This window comes from Hipposideros armiger, unplaced genomic scaffold, assembly GCF_001890085.2.
Source record: "Hipposideros armiger isolate ML-2016 unplaced genomic scaffold, ASM189008v1 scaffold_190, whole genome shotgun sequence".
NCBI classification, from domain to species: Eukaryota; Metazoa; Chordata; class Mammalia; order Chiroptera; family Hipposideridae; genus Hipposideros; species Hipposideros armiger.
This window is the reverse complement of record NW_017731540.1, coordinates 1,207,288-1,228,412: the sequence shown is the minus strand read 5'-3', so window position 1 is coordinate 1,228,412 and position 21,125 is coordinate 1,207,288. Positions and strand designations below refer to the sequence as shown.

The 21,125-nt window shown below is 43.6% G+C and overlaps 1 protein-coding gene across 3 annotated transcripts in view; it reads right to left on the bottom strand.

Moving 5' to 3' along the window:
* The window catches only part of KLF7 (KLF transcription factor 7), a 90,632-nt gene extending 69,513 nt beyond the window's left edge, over nucleotides 1-21,119 (bottom strand). For all 3 annotated transcript variants that reach the window (XM_019652945.1, XM_019652946.1, XM_019652948.1), the window contains exon 1: nucleotides 20,867-21,119. In XM_019652945.1, coding sequence (XP_019508490.1) covers nucleotides 20,867-20,968 — 102 coding nt within the window. In that variant the 5' untranslated portion in view covers nucleotides 20,969-21,119. The remainder of the gene's footprint in view (nucleotides 1-20,866) is intronic.
* Between the last annotated feature and the right edge of the window lie 6 nt (nucleotides 21,120-21,125).

The following is a 21,125-nucleotide window of genomic DNA, read 5'->3' as shown; positions in this document are numbered from 1 at the left end:
AGGCTTGCCAAATCAATAGAGCAGCATTATTAACTCTGCAAAATCATAAGAGCGGGCTTCGCTCTCTGCCTGGGTGGAGAGGGAAGATGGGGGAGAAGCAGGCTGTCCCCAAGGGAAAGGATGCTTCATTAATGTCTTAAGTCTGGGAGGCAGCTGCCATGTAAGCTGAACAGACTGAACCGGTGGTTGACAGCCTCCCATAAAAACCTTGCCTTTGGTCGAGGCGTTGTCATAGTGGAAGAACGTACAGCTAGCTGGACAGAACCAGGTCTGGATAACAAAGAGTTGTTGTTTGGTGTAGACTTCCAAAAAGTCAGGCCAAGGTTCTAATCCAAGGCAGGAGTTTTAAATACATCATAGAAATATGACACTCTCATCTGCAGTCACAAATTTTAAAGCATCCCATTGTTACTACCTTTTCACTCTGCTTTCCTGAGCCACCTACAAGTACCAAAATGAATACTTTCAAATGAAAGAAACACAGTGAGTGCTACTGCTGTACCTCACGGAAATTAAACCACCAACTGATCAGTCTAGGACTCCACCCCCCACAGTTGAGTCACCACTGCCCTCTCACTGGTCATATGACCCAATCCCACTGCTTCTATCACCGAGTCAGTGTCACCAACAAATCTCAGGCACACCCAGTGAACAGGGTTCATTGGCTCTTTCCCTTCAATGTGAAGATACCCCTTGGTTTCTTTGGTATTCTGCCACCATCCCTTGGTAATGCCAGTAACTGTCACTGCCAGGCTGCAAATCAGCAGATGTTAAAGGTAAACAAAGTCAGTTTTCAGATATATCTTAATCCCAAAATCTTTCCTCCCATCTCGCAAATCAAACAAAAGTCTTATCCTTGTAAAGTCCTAATTCAGCTTCTTGGATTCTGGCATTTGATTCTAAATGGAGGGTTAAGTACCCCCTATCGCAAATCCCACTTACATCAAATCAATCCATTTGCTGTTAAAGAAGCATCATTCTTCCCAGAAAGGTTTTTCCTTTAGCCACAGAGCAAGCCAGAATCAGACAAATGCGGCCTGATAAATTTATTGATATTATTCACATCTCCCAACAGGGAGCAATGGCAACTCGCCAATAAGTCCTGGGGCAGAACTCAAGAAACGGAATGCTCATCATATCTCTATTTTTAAAACCTGCCACCACTGATGACCATAAACTACCTGCTGCTTTCACATACCCGGACTTTGTTAGGATGCGCTGGGCAGTGACCTGTTATCAAGGCCTTAACTGACAGCCTTAGTCGAATCTCTTGCCTAACATGATTTGCTATGTGACATGGAAAGACCCATTAACTGTCCCTTTTCGTTTTTTCCCCTCATTTGTTTTCCCCCAATGGAAGGAAAAACATAAATCGATTAGAAAAGAAGTTGAGGTTAAAAACGCCTTTAAAAATGATACGTTTACTCAATGCTAATAGAGACTATGAAATGTGACTTCTTTGCTTAGCAAGATTAAAACTCCAGCAACACACATAGCAGGAAAGTTATAAACCCGAGAGGAGACTGAGTAATAAAGGAAATGCAGGTGTCTGAAGGCTGTAAGTGTTCTCAATCTCAAATGTCTCCTCCATGGTAGATTCCTTTTGAGCAGTAACTGCAAACTTCCGGGGAAAAGCTGTGACAAGGATATTTTGGGGAAGTACATAAAAGAGCTGTGAGATGAACAGGAAAATTCCTTGACTCCTTCAGATGTGACTAGGAAACTCACTGAAGAAATATTCTCTCTTCAACACCTAGCTCTGTGCTTGACACATCAAAATTCCTCAAACAAAGAAGAGAGTAAGGAAGCAAAGGAGAAAGAGGGAGAAATTAAATGAATGAATTAAAAGAAAGCAAACCAGGAGAGTGATGTCACCAAGATGATGATAAAGTCCTTGTTGACTTCACTCCCCTCACAAGAGCAACTAACAACTATTCATGGACAAGGCACCACTGAGGAAGTTCTAAAAAGAGAACAGAAAAAAGAAATCCCAGAAGGGAAATGAGGCATCACTACAAAATTAAACATTCTCTACTTTCTCCTCAACAATCCCAATGGTTTATGATGAACAAGTGTGATTATTCCAACGTCTTCCTCCTTTGTTGACAGATGACATACTCTGATCAGCAAAGGCCAGTTGACGTCAGGGATAGGAGTGAATCCTGTTCTGATGTGAAGTGGCAGAGAAGAGGCAGGTGGACAGGTGGACAGGTGAAGGGCAAAGGTGCCTCCTACGCTGAGTGTTTTGGAGACACATGATCCTCCTGTTCTCATCCGTCCACCTACACAGGAGTCCCCCCCTTAGCCACAGTTGCATTTTCCATGGTTTCCGTTACCCATGGCTAACTGGGGTACAAAAATATTAAAGGGGGAATCTCTTACTGTGCCTAATTTAAACATTAAACATTATCATAGGTGCATATAGGAAAAAACGTTATATATATGGGGTTCAGTCCTATCCACGGTTTCAGGCATCCACTGGGGGTCTTGGAACACAGATAAGGGGGGACTCCTGTACCACTTTTCCGGTAAAGCTACCAGTCCATAGTCCTCAAATTCTATTTTTACTTGCCAGTGAGGTTGGAGGAATTCAAGACCCACTGCAACCAAACATACCCTGGGTCACTCCCCTTCCCTGACTTCTCCCCATCCCTTTCTGGCCAATGTTCTCAAGTACCAGGGCTTAGGACAATGTGCCAGGCCCCTTCCCCTGAGTCAGACCAATGTAAACTCATCACTGCTGACTCCTGGCTTCCTTCCTGCACCCGAGCTTCCCCTTGCTTTGCTGAGCAGCTCTGTCCCCTCCCTGGAATCCCGCATGGGCACAGCGCTCCCCTCTTCCTCCGGCTTCATTCTGGGCAGGGGAAGCCTTTCCTTTGTCCTGTTTCCTGAGGGGCCTCCACTCCCAGAAGAAATTATCTTCCAGGATATCCTGGGAGTACAGCTTTTTTTGTCACACTTCCTTTGACTGCCTTCACTCACTCCTGCCCAATAGAGAAAGTGATCAATGATACTGGAAGAAAAAACTGAAAGATACTGAGAGAAAAGAAAAACCAGTGCAGTGCTCACTCCTCTGCCATCACCCTGACCCTAAGGGACTTACTCTGCCCCTGCCAGGGGAGAGCAGCCTGACCAGGTAGGCCTTGGGGAATCCTGGTGACCTGCTGTTCCGGGGAACAGGTACTTTCCCACGGAGGGGTGAGCCCATAAGCCAGCAGAGGGTGGGCCTGGGTGAATTCTGGAAAGTCAGGAGGAGATGGCATTTCCCAGCTGGGCCTGAATCCAGCTTTACCAATGACAAGCCCGATTTTTAACCTGTGTCTCTCTGGTTCCTGTATGTATTTTGCCTAATAGGATAGGGAAGGAGAAGTGGGGTTAGTTTATTGGCCCCACTACAAGAAGAGCAATTGTACTATAATTATTGACAATTGCTAACAATCCAAATTGTTGGGATCCTCCCTCGACCCCAGCACCCCGTCCTCCTCCGCCCCCATACTGTCAACAAGTGCTTCGATGTCCTTTCATTTGAAATGTTATGCGTTATCGGCATATAAAGTAGACATTTTTATTCCTCGTTTTTTGTCATTTACACAAAAGATAATTGGCTTTTCATTTTAACAGCTTAGAGGCCTCAGAGGCAAAGCAGCTGGTGGGAGGGTGGCCTGGATTCCTTCCAGCTCCCCCTTTCGCCCCCTGCCCACCCTGCCAGGACTGCACCTTACCTTTCTAGGGGTTCTCCCCTACCACACCCACCCCACTCCCTCAGAGCAAGTGCCTCAAAATGAACCAAGTCATCTGACAGCTACATAATGTCACCATAGGGGGAAGCCGGGGGAAGGGGGCAGGGGACTCCGTGGGTGATTTTTGCAACTTACTGTAAGTCTATAATTAGTTCAAAATAAAAAGTGTTTTAAAATGAAAAAAGTCAGCGCTGGATGGGGAAAGGCCCAGCGGAGGACCCTCTGAGTGAGAGGAGCGGGAGGGGAAGCTGATGATGACGAAGCTCTCTGATACCAGAACGTGTCGAAGGTCAGCCTCAGCCCCCGGCCTCTGCCACTTCCACGGTGTCCACTGGCCAGGACGCGAGCAACAGCCAGTTCTTGAAATGTTTTAGGACAGGTCTGATTTTCTTTAAAGGGCAAAACAATGTTTTCCAACAAAGTTATTTGTTATGAACTTGGAAATGTTACCACTGGATCCGAAGCATTTTATGGTGGTGGCTGTTGCTGTTGTTTAATAGTTGAGTGAGTTTCTATCCTCTTTTAAAAAAATCAAAACTCAGCCTTAAAAGTACATAAATATTTAATTTTGCAGAGAAAGGTATGGCTCTCCAGATGGGGAATCCGTCCAACTCATGATCTCAAGCATTTTATGGCCACACTTCCCTGCAAATCACATCAATGGCAAAAACCCAGCTGCATACTCAAGTGTTTTGTCACATTCCTGACCTCAGAATCAAATTTCTCATGTGGGAGGTTGAGCCAAAGGTATGTCCCGACAAATCCCTACAGAAGTTGGTGGAAAGGCTGACGTCCCTGACCCTCTCCATCTCTTCTTCCCCTTGAAAGTCTGGTGCCAGGACAAACTGGAAACTGGGAGCTTTGGGGGCCTCATCCAGCTTTACCTAGAACGAGGGGAGAGCCATGTCTGCATTCTGATCCAGAGAGACAGAGCAAGACACCCGTGCCATGCCACCACATGGACGGCTCCCCAGGGCCACCGTACATGCAAACTTCTGCTTCAAATGGGTGTATAAAGACAGAACTACTCAACCCACAAAAATAGAGATGGGCTAAAACCCTGATGGCCCTCTCCTAGACAGAGATCCAGGCGTGCCCTCATTTCTACCAGTGTTCCAGGGAAGGCAGTTACACATATGACACTTTGGACCTGACACTCTGGGCTCCCAAATCCGTGTCAATATGGCACCTGTCTTAAGCAGCATGGAAATCTGAGCATCCTTAGTCAAACACTTCCTGGGGCTTGACCCAACATAGGCAGTGTGGTCCTCATGTCAGCGAGATTGACCTCCCTTTCACCTACAGTTATCTCCTACCAGCTGTCCCAGGTTGGGAGAAGAGTCCATGTCCCAGAGAACACACATGCTGCCCTGTCAGTCCAATACCTGTGTGGCATAAGCCGGGTTTCCCTGGAAGCCAGGCTGAGAGGTCCTGTTAAGTCTAGGACTTCCTACCTCGGTAAGTCCCCATCTTCTTATCATCAAACATGTGATAGTACATTATTAATGAGTCATTTTAGCCACACAGCTTCTACTTTCAGAAGCAAATTATCCCCAGTGTTCTCATTTCTGTACAAAACCCAAACTTCCTTCATCCCTGGATACCAAACACACACACACACACACACACACACACACACACACACACACACACATCCACAAACACGCCCAATTGTTTCATGACTGTGATAAAATATTTTCATTTTTAAAAATGTATCTATAAAAATAATTAGGCCAAATGTATTATCTTTATCCAGAAGTTCCGACACACTATATACTACTAAGTTTACTTTTTCAAAACTTATTTAAAAGCTAACACATGTACACCCACAAAAAGAAATTAGTAAGTTTTAGGTCCTCACTTTTAGACACCCAGTAGGAAAAATTTTTTAAAGTGCCATGAGTCAGGCACAAGTGACAGCCCCATTTGGACAAATAAGAAGCTACTATGCTTCCGCTCAGAAAACTGAATAGAAATCATAAGGAGGAAGAAAGCCTACTAGTTTAGGGCTTAAAACAAAAGCCTCCCCTACCACAGAATAGAAAATAACATTGTGTAGCATGTGACAGTTTACACAGCACTTTCACATCCATATATCATTTGATTGTAACAATCCTATTATTATAATCCCCACATTGCAGATGGGAAAATGCAGTTTAGCAATTTGCCCTGGTTGTCCTTACAAAGTCAGGACTAAATTTCAGGTTTACTGACTCCAAGTCCCTTGAATTTTCTACCACACCAGTATTTCTCAAACTTCATGTTCATTCTACCTTCATGCATTTTTACCAAATCAGTATTCCATCTGCACACTCATTTCTCTATTATTTTCATTTTTTAATTGCCTCACTAAGGCATTCTGTATTAAGGCTGCATATATTTAAAAATACTTTTCCTGTAAATGCCCATCAATGAAAGATAATCACAAAGTGGAAAACAACAAAACCAAAATGGTATCATTAACTTTTAGCTGGATGTTTGCCTGTCAAAAGCTCTGGGCCTGAGACAGATCTGTTCTCTCATTATTAGAAATTTAAAAAAAGAAAGAAAGAAAAAGAAGATGGAGAGGAGGAGGAGGAGGAGAAGGGAAGATGACCAATCCTTAGGTGTTAAAGACATAACAAACACAAAGCTGAGTCTTTCTCCTTGAATTAGTCTGGATTGGAGGAAAAACACTGAAAAGGGACTAATATTGCCTCCCGATGTGATTCTGATGTTATTCAATGCTGTGCTCAGGAAGGGCGTTTGGGGGTGGGGGTGGGGGTGTCTCCCTTTGAGAAGCACTGCCCTGAGCCAGGCTGCACCGTGCTGCACTGTGTTAACATGCAAATATGCTTAAAATATTGAAAAGGGGCTCACAGCTCTTGAAGGTCCAAATACTGGCTGGGACTTAAATAATGATCTCTAAAGCTCAGGCAGGTTATCTGTAAATTGAGAAGAGACTTCAGTGAGATGTCTAGTGGTCCGCAAATTCTAATATTTGTAAAATCCTGGTCTCTGTGATGACTAGGGAGCATTAAAAAGAGGTCATGGATGCAAAAGTAGGCAGGCACATTTTGGGTAAGAAGACACATGCTTTGCATTCGCTCCTCTTTCACAGGAAAACTATGCAAGAACATTTTAAGTCTACATAATATCTGCCTTTCTTTCCTCTCCTCTCCTTCCTCCCTCCCTCCCTTCCTCCTTTCCTCCATCCCTTCCTCCTTTCTGGAAGTATTTTTTGAGAAATATGTTAATAGTAGCTAATTCATACAGTAAGATAAATAGTTATTAGTTTAAAAATAATTACTATATATGTTAACAAGATAATGACCATAGACCTTAACACTCAGCAGTTTTTAAAAAGAAAAAAAAAAGTAATTGCAGATTGGAGAAAAGGAGGAGGAATACCTAGCATGGCGTAATTCAAAGGGATGGCATTTTTGACAGAAGAATGACCCTGAAAATCACCATCTGGTCAACCTAAATGATATCCTTAGTAATATAAGGTAGCCAATAAAAAAAGAATACGTTTTTTTAAACACCGCTAATGCAGAATAGCATCCTGAAAGCAATAGAAAATGAAGGCCAAGTGCCTTGCTGGCAGTGTCTGCGCGCCAAGGGTAGGAAGACAGCAAATTACTTGAGTCTCAGGAAAGTAATTTATTATAATGCCCTGGAGTTCTTCACACAAAAAAGCATCACTTCCTCAGTGAAACAAGTCATATAAGATCCACTTCCACAAAAAATAAGTAGTGAAAGCATTTAATGGGATTCTCTACAACATGCTTCCATGTCACGTCAAGAAACCTCAGAACTGGTTACATGTTTTTCTTCCACAAAATGTTTTTCTCACCACTGACCAGTTGGGACTCTGGGAGTGACAAAAGAACCCATGACAATAGCAGTCATTTGTTAATAAAGGCTATCTGACCCCAAAAACAAACAAACAAAAAACAACAACAAAAAAAACATTTTTGTTTGGTATTGTCCCATTTCACTCCCACTTAGGCCAAGAAGAGGCTTGCATGCTAGGGGAAACTTAAGAGGCAGTTTCCAAATTGGAAAATGTTGCAAATACCAACCAACAAGGAATGAACAGTGAGTGATCTGGGGCAACTGCTCAGCCCAGGGCAGGGAGAGGGGTACCCCAGAAGGTCTTTTTCATCGCATATTTTGATGATCAACAACAGAACCTCAATGACTGGGAGAAACTGAGATGCAATTTGGAAGCTGCTTTATAAAACAGAATCCCAAACAATGATATTCAAAAGGCAGAGAAATCTAGAAAGAACTGCAAACAGGTTCTGGGTGAGAGTAGAAAGCAAGCCAGCTTAACACTATGATGAAGAAATAAAGATTGTCCCCAAATCATAGCATTTTTGGAGAGGAAGGGGCCTATGACGGTGGCCAGTGTGGGGGTCACAAACCCAAATAAATACATGCTAACCAGGCCAGAGATAAAAAATGAAGCAAGGTGGGAATAATGGGAACAAGGTTAATTGAAGAGTACATGATCTGTCTAAAAGCATTCAACTTAAAAACAAAATTGAAATATGTATGCTGGCCAAATGAAAGACCTCTTCAAGCCAGTTCAGCCTAGGAGCTTCCTGTTTGTATCTCAGTTAATCTAACTGTTCCTAACGCTACCCCACAGTACACATGAGGACTGAGGACCAAAGACGTCACACCATTTGATGATAAGCCCAGAATAGAGGGTATACATAGTACAGCCAAAGTGCTAGGATTATGTTACACACTAGGATTATGTTAAATAGGAAAAAAAAAATTCAATGACATGAAGGCCAAAACCCTGTGCATGCCTTTGGTTCAGGTATACCAAAGTCACATGGTTCATTCTTTCAGAGAACAAATTGACTAAACACACAGTTACTGAGAGCTGGGGGAAGATGCACCTCGGGAGAGGTTGTGCTAAAAAATACAAAGAAACAAAAAAACCTAAGCAGTCAGAGACTCAGATATTCAATTTTTCAAAAACAATAGTTAAATCTGTGTTTGCATTTGTCATAACGGCTCTGAGTAACATGGCAAACGGAGCTTCTGACTTCCATTTTACAGGCAGGATAAGTGAGGTCCTTAAAGCCCTCAGAGCTTGTATTTAAAAATGCATTTTTCTTAAGTTACATGTTCAAGGTTCCTTCTAGGTACTCTTCAATGAGCAAAGTAAGAAAAATCCTTTCTAGTCTTAGTATTGGTTAATGTATACATTTTTAAACTGGATAAGCTTAAGACTCTTTTTTTTTTTTTTAAGTGAAATTCCAGGGTGGGGGTGGGGGAAATCTCATTGCAAATTACTAAGTGGTGTGAAATCTTCCCAGGAAATCCATGAAGTGGGGAGAAGGATAAGAATAGTCTCCACTGGGACAGCTGGAAGAACTGGAAAGGTTCTTTCGGGGAGCCCCCAGCCTGCCAGCCAATGGGACGGTCCTCCCCTGGTTTCTATGCATCTAAGAAAACACAAACACATACTCCTTGGAAGAGAGAGTGCAGACTGCAAACTGGGCTGGCATCTCTGAAATAAATCTCTCCGTAGGTGCTGGGCTAAACCTTCAATATGAGGAAATAACCTTTAAGTTTTATAGCATCATATGCATGATTCTTCCCCCTCCCTCATAAAACTCCCAACGTGAACAACCACATCAAATTATTGCTTTTCAGAGGCCAATTCAAAAACACCCTACTTTATCACAGAAAGGATATTCCTTGTGTATGTGAGTGCTTCCATTATGTCTTATTTGAAGGGGGAAAATGAAATAAAAATCCTATCTGAGATATTTATAGATCTCATAAAACCTGATTCACTCTCATAAGCTGCTGTAAGCTCAGTCATCAGGTAAGGCAGAAATGGCAGGTGTAGTAACCAGCACTGTATTATGTTATATGTGCCTAATTCTGGATCTTAAAAAAAACCCAAAAAAAACCATATACTAGAAAAACCTAAGAGAAGTAAGTCATAAGTAAGGCTGGAAAGGACGGAAGGGGGATGGGCTGAATATTTGCATGAGCAGGCCAAGCAAATTCCAAGAGTGTCAAACTAGGGCCAGTTTGGGGGGGGGGGGCAATGGGAACTGCTAGTCTTTCTAAGTACAAGTGATTTCATGAGAGCCTCTCCTGTGGATGGATAAAAGAATACCAAGCCCAACGCTCAGCACACTCCCTTGTTCTGCCTCCCATCACGCACCTGCACTTAGATACTCCTTGATCACTGGGCTCTTAGAAAGACAAGTGAAACTATTCAGAAAAAGAGCACTGAACAGAGGAAGAGTAGTTGAAAATGGGGAAGGAAATAGCATTTGTTGCGTGGATGCTATGTGCCAGGCACTGGACCAGAGAGCCAACGCGCCTGCCCTCATGTAGGCATCATTGACTCCATTCCACAGACGATGGAGCAAGACTCAGGGAAGGTTTAAGTGGCTTTCTCAAGGTTCCAGCTCCGCCTGATTTCAAAGCCTCCACGTACTCTGACTGCTACAAAACACTGTGACCTTAAGGAGGTGCAGCATAGTCCAATCTTTTTACCAATGGGAAAACCAAGGCCCAGAAAAAAGATAGACCAGGGAGCTGTTCAAATCCATACAGGTCTATTGGTTGCCAGGCCATGACCTTGGACTTCTGCCTTGGAGTCTCGTATCTAACTAGGAGTCAGGATGAATGTAAAAATTCAGAGTATTGAGCTGCCTGCCTAGGCTTGGATTCTGGCTCAACCACTTCTAAGTTGCGTGACTTCAGGCAAGCCAGTTAATGCCGCTAACCTCAATGTCTTCACCTGTAAAATGAAGATTGGCAGAGTACGTAACACATAGGCTGGTTGTGAGGCCTGAATGAAATGCTGCACATAAGGTGCTCAAATGATATCATCTCTACCAAGTCTCTGATATAGATTAGATATTATTATGATGACAGGAAGAATTGCCAAGTGGAAAGAGGGGAGAGAAAAGTGTGTTCCACCCCTGGTTTTGCAACGCAATTGTTTGCAGCCACATTAAGACAACTTGCTTAATCTTCCTCTGCCCCAATTTTCTCACCTCTGAAAGGGAAATTCTGTAATATCTGCCCGCTCCTTAGTTACAGAAAGAATGTGCCAATGACCAAAGATGGTGAGCAAAACACCCCAAGCCCTTGAGAACAAAAGCTCAATGCAGATGTTTGTTAGACTTCTACAAGCAAACAAGAAAATCCCCATCACAGAGGAAACCATCTCTTGGTCCATATCAAAAAAGCAGGAACCTTGATATAGAGGCAAATGCACAGCTGAGGGCTGGACAACCTTGGAACACAGCAGGGAAGCCAGCGACTCAGCCTGACATGGCGCAGCATCTCAGGTAGCTCACAGGATAATCAGTTCTGCACAGGAGCCTCCCCACAGAAGCAGCCTTCAAGTTGTGGGTGAGCACTGTGCTCTACTTCTAACAGGGTCTAGAGTGACCAAAGGAACCAACAACAAAAGCTCAAAAGCTAGGGGTAGGGGGAATCTATTTCCACTCCTCTGTATGCTGAGCAAATTTGCCGCCTTTCCAAAAATAACAGCCAACACTATGACCACTCCATTGAATTTCTGCTGACTGGGCTCTGGGAGGTGAGTGTGAGAGCGGGGTCAGGCGCAGGGGCAGGCAGGCACTCCCCTCCACAGCAATTGCTGCACGGCTAATTGCCGTTTTCACAGCTGGGTTGAGCATTCCAAAAGGCATCCGTCCACCCTAAGCTCTGAGCTCCTCTCATGATGTTCTTTCTTGCCAACCGTACCCCCATCAAAGACAGTTTATAGATGAAAGGATGGAGCTAACAGTACATACATTTTTGCAAACATCGCAGTTTGAAACAGACGCATTTCTAAGGCTTCTTTGTGACACTCACCACATGTCCACGGTCATTACCACAAGAGCTAAGCCTTCTACGGACGGGGCGGCAACCTCCTTGCCTGAATGTCCTTGGCGGCAATTCTTCCACAGTTTATTTTTGCTCCTCTTACTAGAAACATGGGTCCTTTGAAATTCCTTATAAACAAGAGTCCGCTTCCAAACAGTGAGGTCAGTAAGAAATATGGAGCGCTACTACCTAGCCTACCTGGCATCATCCAACAGATGTTCGTGCACGCATCCAGTCCTTTAAAACCACAGAGCAGGCTGAGGTAAGTGGAAAATCATGGCTGATGGCCTCCCGAGAGTGAATTCTTTGAAGCATGGCGTGACGAGTTTAAATGCCCAACACCACAGAGGTACCAGAAATGGAATCTGACCAGGTTAAGCAAACCTCCAGTGGGTCATAGGAAATGTGAGCCAAATGGGACGGCATTAGACACTTCAGGGTAAGGGAAAGCAGCATAAGACAGAAGAAACAACACTTGGGCAGTCGCTATTAACCAATGGGCTAGGTGAAGTACAGCCACCAGCACTGTCCCGGCTTATTATTAACCTCTGCTACACTTGGATTCAAGTTATACAAGAAATGAGCTATTTCCATATAAGGAGTGGGCATCTGCAATTCTGACAGATCTGATATTAACCTTCTATAGATGAATGGCTCAAAGCCTTGGCTGCATATTGGGATCACCAAGAAGCTTTAAAAATCATTGATGCCTGGGTTCCACCCAAAGGGATGCTGATTTAATTGGTGCAAAAACGGCTGAAAACCATTGCTATAGGCATAGGCACAACTTAAGTCAAGTCATATGATAATCCCTAAATATCCACTGAATGCCTACTGTGCATAAGGCTCTCTAAGAATCTGATGGGTTCTATGTTAAACGTTTATTATCAAAATTACAACCAAGACATCAACTCTACATCATACCACCTAACTGGGAATATAAGGCAAACAGGAAAAAAAAGAAAAGGGAAAGCTATACAAGACAACACTGAAAAAGCATCATGAGGAAGTAAAAAGTTCTGCACAACAACAGAGTAAGAGCATTAGTTACTGTTGGGTGAGAGACAGGGTAGGAGCTTCCTGGAAGATGTGGCAACCATCTGAAAGTTAAAGGATGGGCGGAACTTGGACAAAGAGAATCAGAGGGGAAGAGGGAGGAAGAAGAAAAAGGCTGAGAGAAATGACATAAATAAAGACAAAAGCAGGAAAACCACATTCATTTGCATTGCATTTACTACACATGAAAGGGGGAAACCTGTAACTATCACCTTAACCTCGTCTTGGAACATCTTGGCTCTTAGACGTTTGGCCTCATCCTATGTGTAATAGGGAGCCATTGACAGTTTGAAAACAAGATGATGGGAAGGAGAAAGTCAATCTAGGGAAGGCACAGGGGCTGCCTTGAGGCAATGGCAGAGGGAACAGAAAGCTGAAGACCATGATGAAATACTGCAGGAACCAAATCACAAATCAAATGACTTTTCAATTGATTAGATTCAAGGGAAAGACAGGAGCCAAAGATGACTTGGAGCTTCAAACCTAGATCACAGGAAGAAAGGTCATATGAATAGAAGACACAGGAAAGCCAGGGAAAGGAGGGAAGAAGTTGATGAGGTAAGCTTTGAACATGTTCAGCTGATGTGATCACGGGACAACCCAAAAAGCCTGGAGTGGTGTCAGTCCCATGCATCCAATTAAAAAATGTGGGCCTAAAACGCAGAGAAATATCTGGAGTTGGAGATGTAGATTCGCTTGGGGCAATACAGTCGTCTTCATTTGGGAAGGAAATTTCCATTTCTAAGACCTTAAAGGTGAAACATATCTGGGAGACAATTTCCAACAAAGTATTTTCACCATCATAACTACCACCGATTGGGTAGAGATGGGCAAAACCTCACATAGCCAAGGAGTGAAGAGCAGCATGTATTTCCTTTCCTCACCAAGGAAACTGAAAATTAAGCCTGCTTCATCCTCCAGACCCAAAAGAACTTTTTAAAAACCTGACTTTTTTCCTAATTGCGTATCACAACATTCAATATTCTCTGCATAAATTTGGGAAACATTACAAACTCACTGCCCATCCAACCCCCTGAAGAAATTTAAAAGCACTTCCGAACAGTGAGGTCAGTAAGAAATATGGGTCTGGAAGGTTGAGTGTGAGAATGATGAGGGTGCAAATCATGCCAAAAAGATTTCCCTGACCTGGTACATGATTGCTGTTACAGTTTCATGCAGTGCCTTTGTTGGCAAGGTGTCAGAGACAGAGTCGTTCAATGCCTCTGACACAAAACCCCAGTTCTATCATCCATCCCACTCCCTACCACACATACTTCAATGCCCCTTCCTTACTCCCACTCCACATTTGTTATTAAGTGAAAGTACTTAATAAGTATGTGTGTGTGTGTATATATATATATATATATATAAAACTAGAGTTGTAATTGGGGACTTTTGGGGGTTTTTTTGTTACTGTTTTTCAGGACAATATACATTTCCCAGGTTACCACACATTATTAAAAGTGGTAAAGGGATTAAGTTACATACATAGGTCTTTTCTGAGGTTTTCACTTAGGGCCCAGACAATTTCATGTACTAACAAAAAGGGGGTTTTCTCACCTCCCTTTAAGGCGAGAGTGGGAGAGAGAGGGGAGGAAAGAATGAGAAGTGGCTCAAAGCATCTTCAGAACAGCGAGATGAAAAGCAAGCCAACTGAGTTGGCATCCGAAAGAGTCCTGGGCCCTGGAACCACCACCGGTGATAAAAGCAGCTGTGCAACCTGGAGGCTTCACGGCCTCATCTGGCTGTAACAATCACTTGGTGCAACCCTATTGTTTTAGAGTTGAGGAAACCAAGATCCTTTTAGGATGTGAAATTCTAAGATTCTATGCTTCTAGCTTTGGTACAAGGCCTGGGGCCTGACTTTCAATATGACCCTCAGGAAAAGTCAATAATCCCATATTCAGAAATAGATACTGCATATGGCTCTACATTAATTATTTTAATTACCTCTAATCATTTCCGAATGACACAGACATGGATGATGTTTCCTGGCCATTACGAGCATGTGTATTCACACTGTACACTCATTTGTCCTAAAAGGGCCACCAACCCCGACATGCCATTTGCTAAAAGCACAAAAGGACTTAGTACATCCCAAGCACGTTTTATAAACAAGGTTGTAACAAAGTGGATAAATACAGACAGGCACAGGTCGGTGTTCAAAAACTCAGAGGACTGAAAATCTTTTTTTGGCAACTGTGTTCTAATTTGGGATTGCTTAATTTTGAACATGCTTCCTCTCCCCCACTGCAGTCAAGCTCATAGAGGACAGAATCTAGATCCAATTCAACGTTGCATCACCCAGACTGTATTTTGCACATAACTAGAATCAAATGAAGTATTTACTGTGAAATATGTTCCATATTTGAATATAAACAAAGAAAATCCCACAAGGGGTGACTGGTTACATCTACCAGCTTAACCAGGAATGGTTTCACTATGAAATCAGAGGTCACCCACACCTCAAGCAGGCTGATACCGCATCTCAAGGCCACTGCTGCTCAGCTGTAACATGCACACATCACACAAGTGGTGGAGAGGCAGCTGGAAGAGGCTCTAATGGAGAGTGCGATGGACACAATGCACTTAGCAGGACCACGTCCTCAGGGTCACACCAAAATACCAAGGAAGGGAAACAGAAAGGACTCAAGGCAGTAAAATAGTTCTCCAAATCAGCAGCAGAAAAATAAAGTCACAATAGGGGGAAGAGCAAGATTGTGACCCATCTTAGGTAAAAGCAATGTCCTAGGAATGGCGATACTTTATTTCAGGGCCTCTCAAACTGAATTGAATAAGGATGGTTTCTCATGTGGATGTTTTAAGATGACACACAATGTAACTGGGTAGAGGAGTGTTTCTTGTCAGTGCTACATGTAACATTAATGATTATATACTGGAAGGTGTTCAGCGGACTTGAGCACCATTAGTAGTTGAAGAGCTTCCGAATCCCTCTATTCTACGTGTAAGATTTGGCAATCTGGGCTAAAATGTTTTCACCTGTTTATGCTAGGCAAGAACTCAACTGATTTGGGAACACAGGGATTTATTTGCAGAGACTAAATCTCCACCGTGCACCCTTCTAGCACCACTCAGGTTAAGTTGGGGAGCTGTCCTAAACTTTCAGCAAATCCCAATTCCAAAGTACTTGCTGACTGATACGATTTAGTGAACCAGAATCATAGAGGCAGTCTCTGTGTTCGCTAGTCTTGGGGGGTCCAGCGAAGGTGACTAAAACCCCTCACACATTACTATAAACTGTAGGATGGGGGCCTCTACTAACCTGTCTGGTCAGCTATACTACCAACACCAGGCAGTTGGGACTGGCCAGCGTAAGCCGTTTTCTTCTTTCCCCAGGAGGCACAGAGTGATCAAAGAAGACCTTAATGCCTTCTCGTACTCAAAATTTAAAATACAGGAATTCTCTGAAGGGAGAAGAATCAGAAAATGTAGAAGAGAATGGCTACTAAAAGGCCCATCAGGACCCTCTCTAAACTCTTCCCACGTAAGTGGGGAGGCAAATAGCTCCCACTGGCATTTATATTTAGAATGAGCCAGGAGAGAGGAAAAGCCCACATCTGAAGGCTGAAGGTCTCTTACATACCCATACATAAATCATTTCAGGGTGAGGCTGTCACAGTGCATCTTCTGCTCTGCCCTTTAAATGGATTGGACCCCAACGTCGCATGCTCCTCAGACTAAGGAGTGGGGGTGGGAGTTCCATGGAGAACAAAGAAGTCACCACTTCCTTTATCCCACTAAAGACAGATATAGTAAAAAATATCTGCATTGTAACGTTCACCCACTTTAAAATATCAAACTGCAAACAGGTAGACTGATCAGGTTTGAGAACCCTTACATCTATACAAAGCTGTATCTATTTTAAAAAACCATGGAAATGAATCTATTAAAGAAAGGCTAAATGTGTGATTGATTGTCTTAACATGTGCTTTCATTTGTAAACCTACATTTATTTAATGATTGCATCCTTATAAAGAAAATCTGGATCACAAGGGCAGTTCTAATTTTTTTCATCTACCAAGTCACTGTTTCAAACAAACAAACAACAAAAAAATAGACTTATGGTAACTGAAGAGCACACAATTCACATTATAAAAAAAAAAATGCCAGCTATTTTATCCTTTCAGTGTGGTTAGCAAGGCTCCTTTGTGTCTACAAATTTCCCTGGGTGGTGCTGTTGCCAAGAAATTCTAATTCATGACAAGGTTTTCTGCAAATTGGGGACAGAGGCAAACCTGCGGATGTAAGGACCCTACAGTGTGCTTTGTCTTTCTGGCTGAGACAGTACCTGGCTGCTCAGGCCAATAGAAGGCAGCGGAAAGGCAGGATCATCATACAGGAGAAGCGATTTAGCCCACACATCAAATCCCAACGCTTGTACCATGAGGCTAGTCTTGGAAGGCAACCATTTTTGTAGGTTGGCCCCTAGAGATGCCTCATACTAAAGGCCCTTCCTTGTACAAGTGTTTCAGGGTGCTGAAACCGAGATGAAACTGCAGTGTTACCGGGATGCTTTAGTTCTTCCAGTAGCCAAGTATGCCATTAGTTTAAAACAATGGGGAAATGGGGGAGGAGGGAGGAATGTTCTATGATTTATTTATTTGTTTCCAGTAGCAGTGGAAATTTTTCTCTGAGCAGAAGGGAGGCCTGAAATTGACCCCATCTGCCAATTATGAATCAGCATTAACAACAAGCCTAATTCCATGAGTTTTTAAGTAAACATACCATGCTTGTCAATGGCGTGAAGCACAGCTAAGCGCAAGTAACTTAGAACATCATTATTTGACCTGCACTTGTGGAAATAGCAGGCTGGGTATAAAGAATATATCCAAATTCTAAAAGTCCTTGTAGCTTCCCAAAGAAAAACAACCAAGAATATTGTATCAAATCCTTTTTATTTTCCAAGTCAGCAGTGGATCCAGAAAAAAAAAAATCATGATTTCTACTGGCAACAAAACTCATGAATGGCTCTCTCTTTATCTATCAAGTGGTACCCTACCAGCTACTCCAGTTTCTATTCTACCTTTGACTTTTTTCTACTTTTGCTCAGACAGTTCTTGGAAAATTTCCTGCAAGTTTCCAAAGAGCTTAAGGCTGGTAGCCTTAAGACTTGTGTGTCAGCTGAATTCCATAAAATAATGGACCACATAAGCACAGTGTATTTTACAGTTAGATGACAGGCCGAGATGATGTTACTTGGGCCAAATGCTTAAGTAATGCAGTCAGAGCCCAGGAATGGAGAGCCGTTAATGTAGAATGTCCATCTGGATTTTAAAATTACACCAGCAATGATTTTTCAGAGTTGGAGCTGTACGTGGATAAGACATCAATGCCTGAAAACCCAATGTCAAAATGATGATCCCTGTGACAGGCGGACCATCACAGGCTCACTGACTATTAAGCAGGACAATTATCTCAGACCATACGTTCAAAATAAAATCCCCAAATAGTCCATCCTCAATTTTCAAATGCACATATGTTCTTGGGTTTATCATCCAAGGCACTCTTCCTCTACAAACAAAATCAGATCATTGGATTCTCTGTATTTCGCTCATCTCCTCAAGGCCAGGTACACTGTTCACTCTCAGAAGAACATCTAATAATTGCTCCTTATTTGACCTTTAAAATCTGATTACTCCAGAGCATGAAGAAACTTCCTCCTGCCTGAGGTTCTTTGTAGCAACCTTCTTGAGCCTTTTTGGGCAAAGGCGTCTCGAAATTTCACCATGTGATGGTTGATTTGGAACCAACAGTTGCATATAACCATCCCCCCTTCTACACTCAGAAGGGAGGCGTGGCGGGGCAGGGAGAGAGAGGAAGGAAGAGAGATAGAGGTTGGAGGTGTTGTCATCACTATGAACCCAAGAGTCAGAGTCACCTTTATATAGAGCAGTTGGGACTACAGAGTCCAGAGCACAAAGCTCCTTGGAGTGACATCTTACTTATGAGTGCTTTCCCACAAGTTATGTTTCAGGATGGACTATGTGCATGCCTCTGAAATAGCTTGGTAAAGGGTTTTAAGGTGAAGGGAAGTGGCAGTTGGAGAAGGTTAAGGCAAGAAATAGGGAGGGAGGTGCAGGGGGGTGAAAATTCCTTGCCTGCAGAGAGAAACTACGCCAGAGGATCCTTGAAGGGAGAGAGGCATGGAGAGGAGAGGGAGAAGAAGGGGAAGGAAAAGCTGAGAAGGCTTCTGAGGAAACAACAGATCGAAAACACCCCCTAACTATCAAAGCAATGATGTTTCTTTACAGATCTAGACGTCCTTCTGGATGGTCTTAGCAGATCTAGAAAAGCAGGTTTCCTCTGGAGAGGCCTTCCCCCAAAGCAGGCTTTACTACCGTGAAAACTTGAACCAAAACAAAGTTGTGTGTGTGATTCATCAGGAGGGAACGTTGTAACAAATAAAGCCAACTTTCTTCTCTCCAACACAGCTTAACAGTTAGTCACAAACAAGAGCTGCCTTAGGCAGGCTGAGTAAATCAACAGATTCCCTTCCCTAACCTGTCTAGACAGTTGCTAATACCCAACCATTTGACACCAGTGGGCTGACAGTGTGAAATGAAGGCTATTTCAGAAAATGAAATTCTGGCAACATTTCAGTTGAATTAGCATATGAAATAAAAGGAGGAAAAAGATCTAGTGAGACCCTTTATAAGATAGGATGGAGGAGAAGGAGGCACTGATGAAATGCTTTATGCAAACAACATTGAACTGGGTGCATTTAGAGACAAAGTCAAAGGTATCTGCCAGCATCCTTGGGCAGGAATGCATGTGTGGACACCAGAGGCCAATACCTGGAGGAAAACTCCCAGCTTCTAATCAGGGGAGAGTTGCAACTAGTAACAATGGTAGCAGCAGAGGATCAGCTTTGTCACTGGGCTGGTTATACCAAAAGCCAAACCTGACTCGCTAAAGCAGCAACTGTTACATCCCAGCCTCAAGCTGGCAGATCCCACTTTGGATCCTGGCAGAGGGAATTCTGCCGTTCATTAGCCTTAACAAGCTGCTGTCACAGAGCTGAGAAGTTACATGAGCAGCCACACACCAAGCCTCTCACAGCCATCCCCAATGGCAAGTCGGTTTCTCCAAAACGGACTGTGCAAGTTCACGCTTCCGATGTGCAAATCGGGACCGTTTTCTGGGATTTTCCTTGGTGCACATTGTAGAAATTTTAGAGTACCCATACCCCACCCCCCACCCACCATCTTTCCTGCAGAATGTCCCTCGGCAGCTCCTAATCCTTGCTGAGAAAACCACGGTCTTCATCTAGCACTTTCCACCGACCAGCACTTTTTTTATACCACTTCGCAAAACCCAGTGAACTTGTTACCAGCCCCACTTGGCCCTCATTGGGACGCCTAGCTAACTTGGCACTGGTGCCCTTCTGCATCCTAGGAGTTTCTTAACTAGTCCTCTAAGACAAAGTCAGAGGCATGGGAGCACACACCACCTTTTTGTCAGAGGTTGTGCTAACTGGAGAGAGACCCAAAACATAAAAAAGAGAAACAAGGACACACATAGAGAGTGTTTTCTTTCGGGAGACACTACACTGGGAAACCTACAATGCATGGTCAGCATTAGATAGATACATCTTCCCGTCTTGCTCCTAAGTATCTTTTGTCACTGGGCTCCTCTCAAGGCTGCCCACCTTCTAATTTCAAAATCAAGTTCCTATTCTTTATTGACACTCGCTAATTACTTCGCTTTGATCCTGCCCCCCCCACCCCCACCCCAGCCCCCATGTGATGGTCGTCAGCAGCAGTTGAAAGAGATGAACCTGCATCAAGGTACCAAGTAGTGCGTGTAAGGACGCGGTATCCTGTCAGCAATGGCTCGTAAAGCCCCAAACCACCTTCGTACTCTGTTCCTCCGAACCCCAGAAGTTAGGCAGGTCTCTGCCGGGGGACAGTGAGCCCGACAACGTGTGCGCAAGGATGTGTTGGTGACTGAAACGCAGGCAGCTCGACAGGCTGCTCTGCTCGGCACACTAAGGGGTTAGGGGGTGGGTGGAGAGGTAAGCGCAGATGACTGGTTCCGAAAAACATTTTAAACAACAAACAGCCAAAAGGGGAAGGAAAAAAAATCAAACAAACAAAAAATTCAAACCCGAAGCCCACACCAACGCAGCCCCTTGCGTCTCCGCCGCCACCACACGATTTACACAAGTAATTTAAATCATTCACCTGCTGCCAGGTCTCCTCCAGGGATGGCAAAGCTGAGAAGTAGCCGGTGTCGTGGACAAGTTGTAGCTCCTGGAATATACTATAACTAGCCAACACGTCCATGCTGCTGCTGCCGGGCAAAACGGGAGGAGAAACCCTCCCCCGAACACAGTTGGGTCTGTTTGTTTGTCAGTCTGTCTGGCTCACCCCCCAAGAAGGCAGACATCCAGTGGCCCTTTTGTTTTGTTTTGTTTCAGTCAACTAAAAAGGAAAAAAAAAA